Source organism: Lutjanus erythropterus, chromosome 10 (genome assembly GCF_056507025.1).
Source record: "Lutjanus erythropterus isolate fLutEry1 chromosome 10, fLutEry1.hap2, whole genome shotgun sequence".
In the NCBI taxonomy this organism is placed as follows: domain Eukaryota; kingdom Metazoa; phylum Chordata; class Actinopteri; order Lutjaniformes; family Lutjanidae; genus Lutjanus; species Lutjanus erythropterus.
This window is the reverse complement of record NC_139326.1, coordinates 25353878-25373518: the sequence shown is the minus strand read 5'-3', so window position 1 is coordinate 25373518 and position 19641 is coordinate 25353878. Positions and strand designations below refer to the sequence as shown.

Sequence of the window (19641 nt, the reverse complement as noted above, 5' to 3'; positions counted from 1 at the left end):
CAATGGTATAACATATAACATAAAAAAACACAGTCTTATAGATTTGGAGAATGACATAACTGGACGAGTTTGTACAGCCAAGTCAGCAGTTGCCAACATTTATATCAGTCAACAGATGCTTTACAAGAGTTGATTCATTAACACTGAATTATAAAACTTAGATTTAGCTAGTACGTTTAAATTGTCCTTTTGAATTAGCTCTGGTTCACTGAATATTCACTGAATACTGAGCCATATGTTAGATTATCATGGGTGCTGTGTGCCCTGTAAGAGTCATTTGTCTACATGGAAGAGCTCCAGGATTTGTTTCAGGATGATACAAAATGAAATTAGATCACAAATAGAATCTCAGCTGTACAACAGTGTAACTAAAAACTGATACAAATATGTTTAATTTAATTCAAAAGTGGATTTTCCCCTTTATATATAAAACTATATTGATTTCGTTGGTCAGGTGGCTGGTGTATATTTTTTCTTGTGACGTCGCTCAGTCCCCCCTGGCAACGTGACATCTCACTGTCTCTGCCTCTGGCTGTGTGATCACTGTTCCTTTATGTTTGATCACTATCAGGTGTTTGTTCAGTCACAGTAATGTGATGAGTGTTCACTATCATCTGTTGTGTTATCACACTATAGCTTCAACTATCAATTATCTTCAATACAATAGTGAATTCAGAATAGTGAATTTTTGGTGTTTGTCTTTATAATAACTTGAATGGTTAATAGATTATCAAATTATTATCTATTTTTTGTTGATTGATTAATCAGTTTACTGACTAGTAATTACATCTTCAGCAAGACATCACAATCACTTCATCATTACCTGCTGTTCCATCATAATCACATATTATTGCATCACACTCATCTGTTGTTGAATCATAATCATCTGCTGTTCCAACACAGTTACGTGTTGTTGCATCACAGTCACTGGTTGTTGGATCACAATCACCTCTTGTATTACAATTCCCTGTTGATATATCACAGTTCAATCCAGTATCATGCCAAAGTGTGTATAGATCATAAAGTCCACATGATAGTGTCATGTTTTGCTATAGCCATGGACAGTACACGTTTTCATTAAACAGTCAAGTTAGCACTAATACATCTGGTTAGACTTTCAAAATAAGGCTTTTTGAGAAATATTTCAAGTGACAGTCACAGTTTTGTTATGTTTATGCAACAAAACTACTTGATTAGGCTTCGGCATTTAGGTTTAGGTTAAACATCTTGGTTTTACCTTAAGACAACCAACACTGACTATTGGTCTCATATGGAAACCAAACCTGTCATGTTTGAAACTCCTGTGTTTTAACAGCCATCCACTTCCAGCTCCTCCTTATGTAGACTCTCTAATTTTTTATACCACGTTCATCCTTTGTTACCATCATTATCACCTGCTACTGTTACTGTACTTTCATACATGCATGAACTTTTAACACCTTGGTAAGGCATGGTATCTTCTGTATTACACACTTTGGCATGAGACTGGGCTTCATTACAATAATCTGTGTTGTTGCATCACAATCACCTTTAAATGAGCAAATCATGTAATCAGAATTCTTTCAAATTGACACGATGTTAAGAGGAAGTTTTAGTCTTTGTCAAGTCCAAATATTTATTGAATCCATCCATGATTTATTCTCGTGGGCCTGTAAAAATATATAAAGGGGCTTATGTCCTGCTTTACCCCAAAGCTGTTAGTAATAGAGTGATAGAGTCATGACTGGTACATTAGACACACTGAGTATATGCAGAAAACATCACACTAGCTGATCCAGTTTTTCTTCCCATGTTTTAACTGTGAGGGGTTTTGGCACATGATGCATGGATAAACAAACCTCAGTCAGACAAAATTTTCCCAGCTCTGTCCTTGCTTCTTTTACGTTCTTGGCTCCAGTTTGATTAATGATTTTAACATGTGGATGGATACATCAAAGTGATAGTGGATAGAGGTCTTCTGTGGGACCATATGTTCTTGAACAGAAGAAGCACTTGAAATGAATGAACGACACTCTCCTTTCTGAACTGAACTCTTACCCCTCTCCCATGAGAAAAAAGGAAGGGAACAGAACAAACTCAAGACAGATGATTGGCCTTTAAGATCGAAAGGGTGTACACTTATATTTTTACTTATTTTCTCAGGATTTTAAACTTGTATACACAACTAAGTAAAATGGCATTAATTTTTGTGGAGTGTTCCTTGTTATCAAGAGATAATGTACTGTCTAATTTCCTATAGCCTAGTTGTTTGTTGTTTTTATAATTCAGTGTTGTTGGTGTAAGGACTACAGTTTGTACAGTACAGACTGTTTGAATGAGAACTCCCTGTGTGTCACCCAGTATACATAAATATTGTCATGTGGACTTACATGAACCTGTTCTAACCTCTACATAACAGCCATGTGTATTGTGGCCCTGACAGCCTATACACTAGTGCTCTCTAGTGGCTGCTGGGATACTTCAGAAATACGAGACTGTATTGTGTTATTTGCACAAGTTACATACATTTATGAACAACACAACAGAGAAAGGAAGACTTTCCAGAGAGCAGGGAGTTTCTGTGGGTGACTGCTAATGTTTACTGTGGCAAAGACTGCTATATTATACCTATACAGACTGTTCATTTAGGGCAGAGGGAGGAATAAATGATAAGATTAAAAACAGAGAAAGGTCAAGTCATTCTGACTGGTATTTGGTCCAAAACTTTGGAAAGTTAATGCCAAAAAGTATTTGCGTTTGTAACTCAACACCACCTACATAACTCAGCTGGGTACATTCATTTGCATGCATGTGTGTGTTGAGCTAATCCCTTAATGACCTTTGACCATTTAACCTGATGACAGCTAGACAAGACATCAGTCAGCCAAACAGAGACATTAATGTGTGTTTGCATGTGGGTGTGTGGTTGTCGGAGGTGGCAAAAGTGCACACATTCATTACTCAAGTACAGATACTTGGGCACTTGTGTTAAATAAAAGCAGAAGTACTAATTCAACTTCTTTACTCAAGTAAAAGTGAAAAAGTACAGGCTCAGAAATGTACTCAAAGTAAAAAAAAATAGCCCTCTGATGTGCATTTTTACAGACTGTTTCTGTGCTAAGCAACAATGATGCAAAATAAAATCAATCCATAATTCCCTTCTAATGCATTGAAATTAAAGTAACAAGCCTGTTTTTTTAATGTTAGTAGTAGAAAGCACAAATATTTGTGTTAAAAAGGAAGAGGTAAAAGTACCAAGTTGTCTGAAAAGCAAATACTCAACCAAAGTACAGATACCTGAAAACTCTACTTCAAGACAAACTATGCAGGATCTTTCCAAAATACAATGCGTACACTCATACAAAAATAATCCCCGTTAATCATCACCCACATCCCAGCAGAGATGTGTGGTGGCGCCTACATTCGTTAAGAGTCCGCTCTGCACCCATACCTTCTTATTTTCTCATTATTTTGTTGTGCTTTTAGATGCTTTACCAACCCAAAATGTCGGTATTTGACATTCCGGTAATGAGATTCAACAATTAGTTATCTTTCTGGTGCAGAAATAAAGAAAGAAACAAAGAAAGACAAAAAAATGTGACAGTATGACAAAAATATTATCCACAGAATCCTAAGAACTATCAATGAACACCAGGGAGGATGAGAGAGAGAGAGGAGGAGTGGAAGGTGGGAGGGGAAAAAGACAGGACAGGTGTGTAAAAAAAACACTTTACAGCAAGTCTGGCCAGTGTTGGAACATATGGGAAGTGTAGTAAGACAATGGAGCTGAACAGAAGAGAGAAGAAGAGTCAAAAACGGGGTGAAGATAATGAGGCCTTTGAGTCAGAGGTAAGCTAAATATTTGAATATAGTCCAGACTTGTTTAATAAGCTATTCTTAAATAAAATGACTGGTTGTTTGTTTAAAACTGGTTGGCTTGTTTAAAGTGACTGGAAGCATTCTTCTGAAGTCCATTGCAACAGTGCATGAGAGATAGAAAAGTTCTTAGCATGTATGTGTTTGTTAAAACAACATTTCTCTGCTGAGTTTTACTGTATCAGACCATTTGCTTTGCTGATCAAAGTGAATTCCAGGCTTCTAACTTCAAGAGATTCAAAAAGCTGACTTAAATACTTGAAAACAAAAAGAAGTATGGTACAGTTTGTTATTCTGTGCTGTGGCTTTGGTTTCAGTAGAATAAGTAGGCTGTTTCAGACCTTCACCTGTACATGCAGAAACACATGCTCACAAGAAGAAGAAACTCTCCTTCAACTCATCAGTTTGTTTTAGGTTCTGAGTAAATACGTGTTACTGTGCAAGCAACCTTGTGTAAATCCTCATTCTGTGTGTATTTCTGTGTGATAGGAGCAGGATCAGATACACATTGATGTGGACAGTGCTTTGGAAGCTGCAGACAACATGACAGACCAACAAAGCAAAAGGTTGTGTCCTTGTTTTTGCAAACACACACTCGTTATGTCAGTTTTTTTCCTCAGTTTCTTATAAATCAACCCTTCCCTTGTACCTTTGATGTAACTTGTATGTCCTCTCTCCTTATCTAAACCCTTATCTGCCTTGTTTTTGTGTGCCCAGCTTGCTGGAGAAGAAAATGGAGGCATTCCAGAGCTACTTGGCTGAGCGCAGAGACCAGATCCGCCTAATTATACACCTGCTCTTGGCAGCAGGTAAAGTATTTTTGTTAGCATCTGTTAAAGTTTAACTCAGGACCCTCAGAAATGGGTTGCAGGTCTCTGTCTGGCCTCCATATGCTAAAAGTGTGTTTACAAAAAAACAAAGTGAAGTATCAAAGTGAAACCGTTAAATTTGCAGCACAAAAGAGTCTCTTATTAATGTTGAGATTTTACTGGAGACAAAGTGTGTCCTCTGTTCTGTACAATCGATTTTCTTTGTTTGGTACTTTTGATTTTGCAGCCACATGGGATTAAATTTCCACATCTACGTATACGGAAAAATCAATTTCTTGTCTTGCTTTAAGACGTTCGGTCTGAATGAAGGCTTGTAGAGGGCAGTTTAATTTATGTTTGCAAACTGGTTATAGAGAACCTACAAGCTCTGCGCCTGGAGCATATTGACACGAGCATGCCTGTGTATGTGTGTGTGTTTGTTTGTGTGTGTGTGCGTGTGTGTGTGTGCAGTCCTGTCTTCCAAAAACTACATTCATATACAACTAAATTGCAACAGCAAATATGTTTTAATGGAAATGTAATGCTGACTGAAAAACCTTTTCTATTAATATAATGAAGAAATTTTTTAATTAATGTACACTGCAAGTCACAAAAATGTTTCCACTGAATCTATCAGTAAAATGTTCAGCGACCCTGTATTGTATTTCTTTCCCGCCACAATAGGCCATCTTGCAAGACACTATCTGGGTGTATTGACTAAAGAATTATTCAAAAGACAGCCGTGATTAGAGAAATTAATGTTAATATTTATCAGAAATCACAATCTTTTCTAACCAAAGCACTTAATTATTGCCAAATAACCTTGCCAAAATCTTTTCTTACCTTACCAAAGCACTTTTGTTGCAGGAATGTTGATGTCTAACCCGGACTGTGGTGTTAGTTGTGCAAAATCCTGTACGTTGTACTTTTGCCTTCCATCCAGTGTCAACACGGCCTAATTATGGAAACAATTCAGAGATACACAAATTTAGAAAAAATAGTGACTTAGACTTTATTATCCCCTAGGAGAAATTAAACCCCACAGTGCTGTACACATCGATCAACAAACAAAAAAACAACACACAGTCACAACATATGGAAATAACAATATACAACCAGGCAAGTTCAACGAGGCCTGTTATTTTATGGCTACAGGGATCAGGTTTTTCCCAAAATGAGCCCTTTCGCACCTCAGTGCTCTGTCAGGTTTGGTGTGGGGCTGATTATCTTGGGATTTGCGTGTGAGTTCAGACTGTTGGTGACAGATGATAGGTGAAAGACGCAGGTGTAACAGGGGCTAAATAATGTTCTGGTACAACAGTAAGATGAGGTGGGGGCAATTTTGAATCCCACATTGACAGAAGTTTTTATTTTTTGTATTTGTGGCAAGGGATTGTTAATGGGAAAATCAAGGAATGTCTCATCAGAATACGTGGAATACAAGTGTTTGTCATCATACTATCCAGACAATAAGTGTGCACATGCACACACACATATACAAACACACGATGAGTAATACCTTTGCTGGCTCCTATGGGAATTGAGTTGTATTGTGATGCAGTATTGATCCAAAGATTATTACAGAACATATTGCTGGATATGACTCACACAACTGGTTGTTAAATTGCTTTCAAGTGTATGTGTGTAATAAGAAGTAAGAAGTATTCAGATCTTTTTACTTGGGTAAAAGTATTAATGCCACACTGTGAAAGTACTCACAAGTAAAAGTCCTGCATTTGAAGCAAAGTATGAGTATTAAGATCAAAATGTACCTGAAGTATGAAAGAAAACACTACTCACTTGCACAGTAAATGATCACATGATCAAATGATCTCATCATGATCAGTACGTTATTATTATATATTATGTTTTGGGAGTAATGTTTCTGCTGTTTAATGTTGAGCTAAATTTAACTACTTCATATACTGCTGTGGTAGTTTAATCTACTTTGAGTAATGCATCATATTCTATAAGATCATCATATAGTTGTTTGGCTGTGAGAATCACGTATCTCTAAAAACTTTTTCATGGTGGCAGAAAAACAGTCATGTTTTCAGCTGATCTAAGAGGGATTTCAGATAATTAATTTATCTTAAGAAGTAGGAGACTTTTCTCAGCCCACAAAGAAACACTTCATCCGTCAGTTTATCACAAACATTCAAAACCAACACATTCATCGAAACGGAAGGTTATGAAAAACTATAGTCTGAAAAGTACCTAGTCCCTCATGCTGTCACACAAAAAAGTATTTTTTTTCGTAAGATTGTAAATGGGTAAATTTGTGTCAAATGAATTAAAACTGTGAGACACCAGAAACATCTTGAATTTGATAACACATCCAATCAATATGTTTTGTTAATTTCCAGTCTTTGTGATGATTCGTGTTGATTTGTCAGACCTCTGACTCAGCTAAAGAAACTAATTAACCCTCTTGCCAATTTTTGGACTTATTAGCAACTACATGCCCATTATTTTTCAATCAAATACATACTAAATATGAAATTACATCATTCTCAGATTATTATATCTGCTGTTAATGAAAACAGTATTTGCTGAAATGAAAAATGTAGAGTAGAGTAGTTGTGTTCTTATTTTAATTCAGTAGTTGTAAATCACAGGGTATTCACATTCACAGATCAAAACACACTGCCTCTTTTGAAGACTTAACACAAGAACATAAAATCTAAAAAAGAGTTTTAACTGTGAAATGATCCTTTTATTTACTCACAAGACCTCAGATTTCACGGATAAAATGAAACCTTGTTGCATTTGTTTTCTCATGTCAGTACAAAAGAGTGATTTAGAACTCATGTAGAGTCACTGATAAGACAGATTTGTCATCTGAGGGTCTGTTTATTGTATATTTTTGTAATCTCTGTGTCACACCAGCAGTTTTAGAGATAACATGAACCCCTGTCTTTTAAACTGGAGGATGTAAAGCAAAAGCTAAATAAAAAGATTAGAATTGTTTCAATCAAAGAGGTGTAAAATGAGGCCAGCGCGGTGGGATATAAATTATAATAATAAATTCATATTAATGCTAAATTTGTTTCAGGCGCCGTTGCTATAGTGATAGCAGCATGTGTCCTGAACTTCCACCGGGCTGTTGTGCTGCTGGTCATCTCCTTGGTAACCGTATTCTTCCTCGTTTGGGATTGGATGATGGAACGCTATGGCGACCGTGTGTGGGAGGAGCTCCATCCTATCAGAGACCTTCTGAATAGAAGCTGGTTTAGGATGAGATGGTGAGAAATGAGATGACGATCAAATGTTGTTTCAGGTTTCCTACTCATTGGTCTTTTCACCATGAGGACACTGGGAAAAATGATCGACCAAGCCATCAACAAAAATCCATCCTATTAGTTGTAACTAAAGTATAATATGTGCAAGACAGTTCAGACAGTTTGAGGGTTTCTCTGTCTCCTGGCAACAAAATTGTCCTCAGACTGAGAAAGTTCATTGTTCATTAAATCAGCATGAGTACTGAATTCAAACAGGGCAGAATAAAGGAAACAAGAACAGTTGATGGCAAAGTGCAAGAAGAACTGCTGTGTACCACAGTGCACATAAAGTAAGGTAATTGCACTCACTCAAGGGGACTTAAGTGGCAGTTACCTCAATAAAAATGTGAAGCAGAGACACACAAATGTTACAACAATATATACAAGAATATAACAAACTGCGTTAGATAAACATGTCACCAATGGGGTTAAAGATTCTCAACTTTAACCCACGCTGCCTTCCTGCAGGCCGCCACAATAAGATGCTTGAAACATAGACTATATTTTATTCCTGCAGCCCTGTCTTTCCTTGGTTTAGGATGATTTTTCAGATGTTTACAGAAACCTGCTTCCTAACTGCATTTAGGAAAAAATCCTCTCCTATCTTAGGAATTTAAGAAACAGTTGTCCTAACTTAGGACATCCTAAGATCCTAATATGGAAATTATAAGGATGCACCACACTCTGATTGGTGAAAGCACAAATAATGCAATGGTGCAGCCCGTCCTCACCACAAAAAAAAAAAAAATGAGCAGCCACGTTGAATGTGCAAGCAGTTCACAAAACTTAATTAGAAATAATTTAAATGTATTATTAAAATGAATTATTTATAACAAGTAATTTATTGATGAACATATGTAGCAACTAAAGATACATATATTTCCCTCAGGAGCTGGTGGAGACCAAAACAGAGGTAAAAAGAAAGTGATTAGTGAACTTACATTTGTCAGGTGGTCAAACACTGCAACTACAAACGAATAATGTTGCTCCATGTGTGCTGGATGTACACATAGGTAACTGCTTCCTAACAAGTTCAACATATAAGCTAAGTAATTATATGTCAGTGTTGTGTTTAGAACTTATATCTCCTGCCTCCAAGTGTCCAAAACATCAGTGAGGTTTTTGTATGCAAAATAAAAACACACAGCTTGATATAACTGGTTTGATGTCCATCACTCTAGTGCTGATAAAGGAGAAGACTGCAAAAGCTGCTACAAGTCATCTAACTGGCAGCAAATGTTGTTTAATCTTTGGCTACACACTCTAATCCTTCTCTTAAACACCAGAGTGCTCTTTCTTTCATCCTGTAACTTTTTACAATGTATTTGCATTGTTCTTGTCAATATAGTAGACATATTATAAATGTTGTCTCTATCTCTCTTTTTCTCCCCACTTTGTCTGTCGCTCTCATCTCTCTCTGCAGGATAATATGTGTGCTTCTGCTGGTGGCCGTGGTGTGCTGGTTAGTACTGGACACAGTCCAGCGAGGGACCAGACAGCTTGTGTCTTTCTTTGGGTTGGTGGTCCTCATCTTCTTAATGCTGCTGTTCTCCAAACACCCATTCAGGGTAAGCAATGAGCACACACACTCACAGGCACACACACACACACAGGCTGACAAATTAATTTTTGATCATGTTTGTATGTATTGTACGTGTGTGTTGTAGTGGTCTTGGCAAACGTTGCTGTGGGGGATCGGCCTACAGTTTATCTTTGGTCTGCTGATCCTCAGGACAACATTTGGCTTCAGGGCAGTGCAGTGGCTTGGGAAACAAGCAGAGGTACACACACACATACACACACACACACACGCACAAAATGTATACTTTGTCAGTTGATTGTCCTTGTGTTGTTTACTTGTTTTTGTAATTAGTGTGGCACTGAACACTCCAGCACAACATGCAGCTTTAATCCAGTGACAAGCAGAGGTCAAAACCAGGAAATCAATCAGCAGGGGCAAACTTAACCAGGCAGGGATCAGGCGGAGAAACATTAAACCAGCAAACATCCACAGGTTCAGGCAAGCAGAAAGAACAAGGCTGGAAACAAGGGCGGATTTGAACTAGATAATCTGGTTGAGACGTGGTCTAAATGAACCGATATGTTTTCACTGGACCGTCATCGGTCCAGAGGCCGACCATGTTGGAGCTACTGAACTTAACAACACACCCAAACTTACAACTGCTCCTGATTCTTTGCTGCCTTAAAATGGAGTTGTGTTTCACGAGAAATATTCATATGAGCACCTTTCTCTTGTGGTATTCACAACCTTGTAAGCGGAAATCATCTGAAAACTCTGAGTTCATGAGTCATGTAAATGACTTCCCATGTTGTAATTACAAGTTCACAAGCTCCATTTGAAGGCAACCAAATGTAACCTTTTAAAGCGGTGGTAGGCAAACACTTTCTAGCATCAATGAGCAAGAATTCCATAGTAACCTTTCAGCATATTGTAAATCAAATGGGCTGACAGAAAAAGAGACTTCTGCACTTCCTATTAGGTCTGTTTTCAGGCTTTGATGGTAGATTTAAATCAAACACAGGTCATCCCAGATACCAGGCGTTCCTATTGGCTGGTGCAGCTGCATGTGCTCGTTCCTTTAGTGAAAACCTCAATATGACTGTAATATATCAGAACAACATTTTGATCCAAACAGTTTTACTAATAGACTATCAGATTCAAAACCCTAAAAGTCTGAGATATTTAGTTAAATTTCTAAAATGTAATGATTAGTTTATCACCTACCTTGGCTTTCACAATACACAGCAGTGATAAACTGATACTGTGCCCCTCTCCCCACCCACACACCATCTGGTTGTAGGCTTCAAACCTTTGTAACATTTCAGGTTTGAAGGTAGTTCACTATTTGTTGGTATAAGGCGAAATTGCCAGGTCGCCATTCCAAGACGAAGGAGCCCGCTCTTACAGCTCTTCACCGCCTATTACCTAGTTTCTCAAAATAACTGCACATGCAAGTGGGGAAGTGGAGGGCAGTAGGGAGTGGCTGGATATGGAATGGCATGAGAGAAACAGAGCAATGCAACAGAATGAATGTCTTGATATGCATAGAGATGTGACAATTTTCTTCTTTTTAGCATTGTCTCCATGTTTCCTTGTTTTGTGTCCTCATTTCCCTCTTTTATTTCCTTGTGTTCTTCTTTCAAGTTCATGATCCTTGTTTGGTTTTCCCTTTTTCTTTTCTGTTTTCTACTGCTAACAATTTATAATCTCCTCCATACAGAATTTTATGTCGTTCACAGATGTCGGGTCTAGGTTTGTGTTTGGTGCCAGTTACACAGACCACTTCTTTGTCTTCAAGGTACGACACACGCCAGCATGACGTGCACAGACAGCTGTACCAAGTTATGATCGGGGCTCTGGAGTGTCTAGATTATTTGTTTGAGCATACAAGCAAACCTGGATTTCAGATCATTGACTGTCGCCTCATTAGTTCTGTCTTTCAGTAAAACAAAAGCTACAATCATAATAAATTTAACAATGATCAACTGTATCCACAAAGGTAAGGTTAAAGTCTGAAAAACAGTGGAAATGTGCCACTACAATTACAAAATACAAAAAGCCCATACTGCCAGAAATCTGGCTAGTATTAGAATCATGTTTATAGGGATATGAATAACAAGAATTCTCATTTGTCATGAAAACATATTCAGTAATACTAAGGATGATGAAGATGATGAATTGTGAACTCTCTCCAGGTGATGCCTATATTGGTGTTTTTAAGCTCTGTCATCTCCATCCTCTACTACACTGGCTTCATGCCCTGGCTCATTTGCAAGGTGAGGGAGTGGGAGGATTAAATGCATGAATAAATATATGAAACCAAATCAATTATTTCAACCCATTTATTTTAAATAACATTCCACTATGAGAAACATAGTTTAAGGAATAAAAAGCAAATTGACTGCTCAAAGTAATTGGAAATTAGCATAATAACACAATGAGGAGCAAGACTCTAGGTATACTTTATATTCTATTCATTACATGACTTTGTTAAATACTCAATTCTGATTAGTCAGTTACAGTATTCTGAGTTCTGTTATGTCTGTATAGCCAACCGTTTCTATGTACAACAGACCATTACTATGAAGAACAGACTGCTGCTATGGATGCAGTTCTGATCATAGACTCTGGACAAACAATAAAGTTAATTTTGAAATACATAAAATCATATAAAATTAATATTTTGTGTCAATTTTTTTTTTTTTGGCAAGTAATCATGTGAAAAGGGGTATAATGTGCAGTGAGGATGATTCAAGACCCCTCTGATTAGTGTCAGAGTCCAGGGTTTTATTTTGCAATAATGACCTTGCTAACTGTGCATTATTCCTGACTTATACTATTTATAGTAATTCTATTTCTACAGTTCAGTTATTTTCCTTTTTATTCCCAGATTGGATTCATGATGCAGGTTACCATGGGAACGTCTCCAACAGAATCTGTGGCTGCAGCTGGAAATATTTTCTTAGGACAGGTAAACAGCAATATAAACAATGAATCACAACACACAAATCACTGATATAATTATATTAAAATGTAAATCCACTTGTCTTAAATCAAGCCATCCTGTGTCTTTATCTCTCTCTTTCAGACAGAGTCTGCTCTCTTGATTCGTCCATATATCAGTGGACTAACTCGCTCTGAGATCCATGCTGTGATGACGGGAGGTTTTGCCAGCATCTCTGGTACCATATTAGGAGCCTTTATCTCCTTTGGGGTAAGGAGGAAGATTTATCACTGAAGTTATCAAAATTACAAGAATGGATTTGAAGAAAATATTAAATATCACAGATGAAACTCCAGTTTGGAACTTGATGCCACCAACAATTGATTTAAAAAAAAAAGTGAATGAAATATTAAGTTTCACTGAAGTGTTATCAATTTTAAACCCCTTCACTGCACTGCAACTCTGCAACTATCCAGGCACTACCCCAGAGAAGCTTAACGTCCACATTAATTAGCCCAGACTTAACCCTGCCAGCCTCCTCGTCTTTAGTCCAAGTGAGCCGTGTGAAAATAGAGCAGCTCAGTGTCCAGAGCAAGTGACCCTTGATTCCACTTGGCATGGCACATCTGTGCCACAGTTTTGATCTGTCCTTCACACAGCTGCATTTCCCACCAGCAGTGTTTTAGAAGTGGAGCATTTTGCCTGCCTGACAATTTTTACTTGCTCAAGTTTTATTGATTCGGTCCTCTTTCATGATTTTTGTGTTACCATGGATAAATAGGCTACATGGTTAAATTCTTACTTTTTTGTCTGTTTTTTTGCATGTTTGTTTGTTTGTTTGTTTGTTTTGATCATGAGTTTGCATGGGCAGTTTTATTGTGAAAATTGATTGGATTCTCTATACTGTTGCTCCATTAGTGGATGTTGGATGTTGATGATGCTGTGTGATGTACAGTTGCTCACCTGTATATCCGCTCGTTCACTGATAGTTTCAGTTTTATACAGACTATCTGCCAATCAATATCAGCCTACACAAGTCTAAAATGTTTTGATCTCACATCCTGCATGCAGCACACAATGAGTGTCTCTCCTGCAGGCAGGCAGACTGGAGTCAGCTGATCCATGTCTATCAGGTTTCTTTGCCTCATCACAGTTAATTCGTTTTGAGACTGTGTTGATATAAATGCAAAAAAAATGAGTCCTCATCATCCTGCCTGCAGGCTGCAGGCTGCAGGCACCTCCCCTCACCTGAACCATATGGAGGCAATCTCCTAATGCATGCTGCATATGAGAAATGGCACATTCAGAGGATGTCTTAATCTAGTAGTCTAACTGACCACTAAATTGTTCTATATGTACCTCTCTTTTGAGGTTGAGGCTACACACTTATTGACAGCATCAGTGATGTCTGGTCCAGCCTCCCTGGCCATCGCCAAGACATTCTGGCCTGAAACAGAGACCTGCAACGCGACAGCCAGCCATGACTTCAAAATGGACAAAGGGTAGGAGAGGACTGAATAAAAAAACATACAGTATGTAAAGATACACACACATACATAACACAAACTTTGGTAAAGTCTGCACACAGACTCCAAACCACAATTTTTCATGAATATACACCATCTTAATCAGACAAACTGTTCTGTGTAAACAATTTGACCTGATTAAGACCAAGAACCAAAGCTTGTCTATTAAAATCAAATTTCTGGTTAATTATCTACACTGAATTAAGTTTAACTTGCAATGATCAACTGAACTACAGCACCAACTTTAATATTTCAACTGTCATCAACTCAGCTGTGCCAGTATACAGATGACACCGTGCTATTTTTATAAGATGCTGTTTGGAGAATTGAGTGTTTATAACCATTCAAACAATATTTGTTTCTCCTCAGAGAGAGTACGAATTTGTTAGAGGCGGCCTCTCATGGTGCATCGTGTGCTGTGGGTGTAGTGGCCAGCGTTGTTGTCAACCTCATTGCCTTCCTGGCACTGTTGGCCTTTCTCGATGCTGCGCTCTCCTGGTTTGGCGGGATGTTTGACTATCCACAGCTCAGCTTCTCGGTGAGGACCACGACCTGACACTCAAACACTCTGAGACATAAACTTATTAGAAATATATTCATACAATGACTCATATTCACTCTCTTTTGTTCTGTCTGTTTCTCCTTTAGCTCATCTGCTCTTATGTGTTCATGCCTCTCTCCTTCATGATGGGTGTTTCCTGGGAGGACAGTTTCATTGTTGCTGAGCTCATTGGTATGAAGACATTTCTCAATGAGTTTGTGGCCTATCAGAAGTTATCAGAGTTAATTAAGAAGCGGAAAGCAGGAGGGCCAGAATATGGGGACAACATGAAGCAATATATTTCTGTGAGTGTCACTCCTGTTCTTGTTTGGATTGTCATTCTCTCTTTTTTACATTTTGAGCATAAATAAGTAGCTGTCTAATTGGTTCAGTTAGAGAATGTTATTTAGTGGGAAGAATCAATCATCAGCTGTGTTTCTGTATTTTATACACATTTTGAAGTACTGAATCAGAAAAGGCACAATTCAGAAAAAACACCCCAAATTCTGCAGCAACAACAACAAAAAAGATTTAATGGGCTTAACTGGAAAGTACAAAGTATTTGTACTTAGTTACTTTCTGGTTCTAAAACCATGCTGGTCTGTGTGCCATCAGAGAAGACTTAGAGCTTTATAGACAGAGCTTATATGCTAAGTCCTAATGTGATACGGGTTGTAATGGTATATCATTTAAGATCATCAGCTTTTGGTGAAAAATGTAAAACTGTCTTATAATACTTGCACATGACTGAATGAACGAGCCATTTAGTTGTGTTTTTGCCTTCAACATCTACATATGAAACATATAGAGTGATAGCATAGTTTAAAGAAGTGTCTCACTTAACATGTTTTTCTCTTTCAGGTCCACTCTGAAACTATTGCAACTTATGCTTTGTGTGGATTTTCCAACTTTGCTTCCCTAGGGATGTTGGTTGGAGTGCTGTGTGAGTGTCCATCTCATGAGCTGTTGGCAAGGCTGAGCAACAACAGCAAACAGACAAACAGGAAAATTACTGTAAAGAGTAGAAAGTTTCAACCTGACATCATATACTGGTAGTGAGACATATTCCTAACTGAGTAAATATGGCAGAATTTAAATGCACCTGATACAATCACTGCCACACAGACTGAAAGACTCAAGAGTTTTTTGGGTTTTTTTTTTTCTTGGCTGGCAGGAGTAGGAAGTGATGAGGAATCCATCTGTTACGTTTAAGAAAGCTACAGTGTGTGGGCTGAATGAAAAGTTCAGCCTGTTTTATATAGCCTGTGGCTATAGCCTGTTAAACAAAAGGAAACTCGGATATCCAGTCTTAACACATGTAACATCAGCACATTTCCAAAACTAATTCACTCAAAACAACTGTCAACATATCGAGTAACAGATACCAAGTGTGAATTTGTGCGCTTTTGCAAATGTCAAAAGAAGGTTGGCACAAGAGCTTGTATCTTAACAAAAGCCTCCCAGGATGATCATAGATTGTCAAGTGAGAACAAGTTTCTACCCAAAAATCAAAGAAAGGTGAAATGAGGGGTCGAGACTTGCACGTTGTAGTTGCAAAATAACTGCAAAAGAAAGATGGTACTGAATAGAAAAGACTCAAGTGTGGCTATTCTGTGAAACAAGGAGAAATTGTTAAACATTTATAAAATTTACCCTTGACATGTCAAATGAGTAGGTCTTCCTATATAAATGTGTTTTGAAATGAAATCTCTGTGTAACACAAAAAATCTACAATTATTAACTCTTAAGAGGACTTAAAACAGTGGAAATTGTTGATCATATAGTTACAAGCAGAAGGAAAATACCAAAAAAGCAGCTTGTTAAGGCAAAGATGGAGAATAAACTGATACTTTCATCTTTATCATTTTACCATAAAATTCCACCTTTCTTCTTTGCAACCAAGGAAAGTGAACAGTGACTCTGTTTGTTGTTTCGTCTTTTTTTATATAATATCTGATTATATATTGCACGTGCATACAGTATATTACATACTGAATGAATGAAGTGAGATTTAACATGCAGCTGTTGTTCTTCCAGCAGCCATGGCTCCAGACAGACGGGCTGACATCTCCAGCTGTGGCCTCAGAGCTCTGATTTCAGGCAGCGTCTCCTGTTTCATGACAGCTTGTATTGCAGGTGACTGCGTTCTCTTCTTTGCCTCTATCTGTCACTTATACGTAAGCCTCCTTTAAACAGTAACGTTGATGATAATGATTTTACCTCAGAGAAACATAAAATGACATGAACATCAGCCCGTTTGTAAAAGAGGCATTTTCCAACTTTCGTGATTGCCTGTAACAGTCTGTGGACTGATTTCTACATAAAGGAGGATAGCAGGATGTGACGTTTTCATGTGCCAGAGTTAGATGTCTGCAAGAGTGTCCCAGAACACTGAATAAATTCAGGCTGGACTCCTCTTTTCTATAGTCCAGGCTGGGTCTCGCTCATTTAACTTCTCTCCTTTTATTGTGCATATATGCACAGAGCATACATAGGCCACTGAATTAAATATTGTTATATTGATTATATTACAAAATATTAGACATATGTTATACAACTTACCTCTTAGTAGCTTGTGTGTGTGTGTGGTTTTTTTTGTGTGTAGACTATCAGTATTGATAGTGTCACTGCCACTCATACAGATGTGGACAGTACCCTTTTGTCTCTGCAGCCCTTTCACAGCATTAATTACATGTTAAAAACGGCTTTCTGACCATGTCAGATACTGCAACTAACGGGTATCTTCTGCCTCAGACACAGAGTGGCAGTGACATTTTGATGGTATGTGACAAGTTGGGATGAGAACATGTTGTTTTTTCCTGAGTGCCTTGCCTCTCCTCAGCTCTCCTACAGTGCCAACTGTGTCCAACACTTGCTAATGTTCAGAAATAGAGTCCACTAATGTCAACAAGCAACCAGCACCCATAACAAGAAAAGAATAACGTTATATAACTGATCTATCAACATGATGTCGGTCAATGAAGTTTGATCTCATGTAGGTCATGTCACTGTTTTAGCCAATACCCAGGATGCCCAAGCACGAGTAACACCTGACTGCTGTCATTTTCAGAAAATTCCACAGAGTGCCTTTAAGGGAGAATAATGACAATATATTACAAATAATGTAAATTATTAGTTATCCTATAACTTGTTTGAACTTAAAAATAATACATTCATTCTATTTTCTCTGTTTATGATCATTCAGAAATTATTATGAGATGAATGTATAAAATGTATATTATATCTACACAGTATATATGCTGTTTTATGATTTTTATGATGATACTCTGTGTTTCTAGGTATGTTGTATATTCCTGATCTTCAGTGTCCATATTTCCTGAACACACATTTCAACAACACCAGTGTGACCAACAGTTCACAACTGGTCACTTGCTGCATACAACTATATAACAGGTGTGTGTTTGTACCTGTGTGTTACTTACTTGCAACAACTTCAGCCTCTATTTTATATCCATCATGTGTTTACAGCTGTGGAAATAACTGCTGTGTAGTTACTCAGAAACGTTTCACCAGCTGTTAGACATGTATTGATATCTCTGTGTAGTAATAAAAACAGAGAGATAATAAGATAAATACTGTGATTCAGTCTCTCTCTCTCTCTGTGTTTGCATGTTTTTAATTTGCAGTGTGACAGTATATGACCCATGGAACATGACGATTGGTGAAGGATTCAGTCGAAGCAGTCTGCAGCACTGCTGCACACTCACATCCTCTGCACACTTCAACTGCAGTTTGGTGCTTTGAATCACTGTGAACTTTTTTTTTTTTTAAGCTGTAATGTGCACTGATTTTACCATGCATTTTCAATTAAGTTGTTCCCCCAAAATCATCAATCATCACCTCCCATTAATGTGCAAGCAATTGAAAAGAAAAGAAAAAATTTACATCACTAGCAAGGAAAAACACTGATCAGACACATCAGCACATGAATAAATGAAATGGAAAGGGAGAAAGTATAAGTGAACAATTGATTGATAGAACAATTAAAAACAAAATGTGAAGAATGAAGACCCAAACTCAATAAATTATAGCAGGGCCTTCTGTGGTGATGGTGTGAGCATTATTTGTTTTTATTCAGTTGAATATTCTGATAAGGTGAAATATCTAACAACTTTTTCAACTGCAGTTTTGGATACAAGTGAAAATAAATTTTCTGGAGAGACAGGTTAATGCTTCCCCAAACTTATAGAGACATGTTAAAATGTTGTAAGATTTAACTGATGTCTGTATTTTTATAAAGGGTATGATGAAATAAAAATCTATGTTAGTGTACATTAGTAATCATGTTTGAATCTTTTAAGTTCACATGATTTGTCTCTATGCACCTGAATCTGAATATGTTATACGGGAAACCACAAATAATGCGACGGAAACATATAATTCATCTGTTCAATACAAAAGTCAGCGGAGCTGACTTTTTACAAATAATAATGAATAATTTTGGATAAATATTTGTTTCCATTGCATTATTTGTGCTTTCCCAAATAATCTATTCAGATTCAGGTGCATAAGCAGACTTTTTTACAGTGATGGGCAGAAATTTTAAAAAATGGCTAAAGCAGTGTACTTAAAGGGACAGTTCACCTGAAAATTATTATTTAAATTATCTATTAACCCTTATGCCAACTGAGGCTAAAGTTTAGTTTTTTCATTCACAAAACACAAGTGTAATTTCACCGGTTTCAAGTTCCAGTTTTCAAATGGAAAAATAACTGAAAAAAGCATAAAATGCCTCAATGCTGCTCATCAGGTACGATGCAGGTCTCCTAAACCCCTGACATGTCGTTCACTTGTGCACACGCACATGTCACACCACACGCCCAGTTCAGACAGTGAACATGTACATGTGAACATGGCTCCAAGTTAAGGCTCAACAGTGAAAATTTAGGCTAAAAAATTAGATTACACCAGATGAGCATTGTGGAGGCATTTTATGTTTTTTTTTCCTGTTGTTTTTCTACATTTGAAAACTGGTCAACACTGTTTTCCTGTGAAACTCCAGCAGTGTTTTGTCGACTACAAAAACTAAACCAGACCTTCAATCCTCATGAGGGTGAGTAGATAATGACTGAATATTCATTTTTGGGTGAACTATTCCTTTAAGTAAAATTGTGAAATACTTGCATTGACTTGAATATTTCA

At 37.4% G+C, this 19641-nt stretch overlaps 1 protein-coding gene across 3 annotated transcripts; it reads left to right on the top strand.

Moving 5' to 3' along the window:
- The first annotated feature begins 3751 nt into the window (after positions 1-3751).
- On the top strand, positions 3752-18258 carry LOC146320501 (solute carrier family 28 member 3-like). 3 transcript variants are annotated; one of them, XM_084729565.1, is made up of 17 exons: positions 3752-3828; positions 4345-4421; positions 4573-4664; positions 7720-7909; positions 9369-9513; positions 9613-9726; positions 11188-11265; positions 11663-11743; positions 12358-12438; positions 12556-12681; positions 13783-13913; positions 14307-14475; positions 14586-14783; positions 15340-15421; positions 16516-16614; positions 17778-17892; positions 18126-18258. In XM_084729565.1, exons 1-17 carry the CDS (start codon positions 3760-3762, stop codon positions 18241-18243), a joined length of 1965 nt encoding a protein of 654 aa, XP_084585691.1. In that variant the 5' UTR covers positions 3752-3759; the 3' UTR covers positions 18244-18258. The 3 variants fall into 3 exon arrangements, with proteins under 3 accessions (XP_084585691.1, XP_084585690.1, XP_084585689.1); XM_084729564.1 differs by lacking the exon at positions 18126-18258 and having other exon boundaries at positions 17778-18048; XM_084729563.1 differs by lacking the exons at positions 3752-3828; positions 18126-18258 and having other exon boundaries at positions 4395-4421; positions 16519-16614; positions 17778-18048.
- The last annotated feature ends 1383 nt before the right edge of the window (positions 18259-19641 follow it).

What these genes read in the sequence shown, in the direction of transcription:
- LOC146320501 (XM_084729564.1), top strand. Translation starts at nt 3,760, where the DNA reads ATGGAGCTGAACAGAAGAGAGAAGAAGAGTCAAAAACGGGGTGAAGAT. An exon ending in GAAATATTTTCTTAGGACAG is followed by an intron (nt 12,439 to 12,555) that starts GTAAACAGCAAT and finishes TCTCTCTTTCAG; the next exon opens with ACAGAGTCTGCTCTCTTGAT. An exon ending in CATGACAGCTTGTATTGCAG is followed by an intron (nt 16,615 to 17,777) that starts GTGACTGCGTTC and finishes CTGTGTTTCTAG; the next exon opens with GTATGTTGTATATTCCTGAT.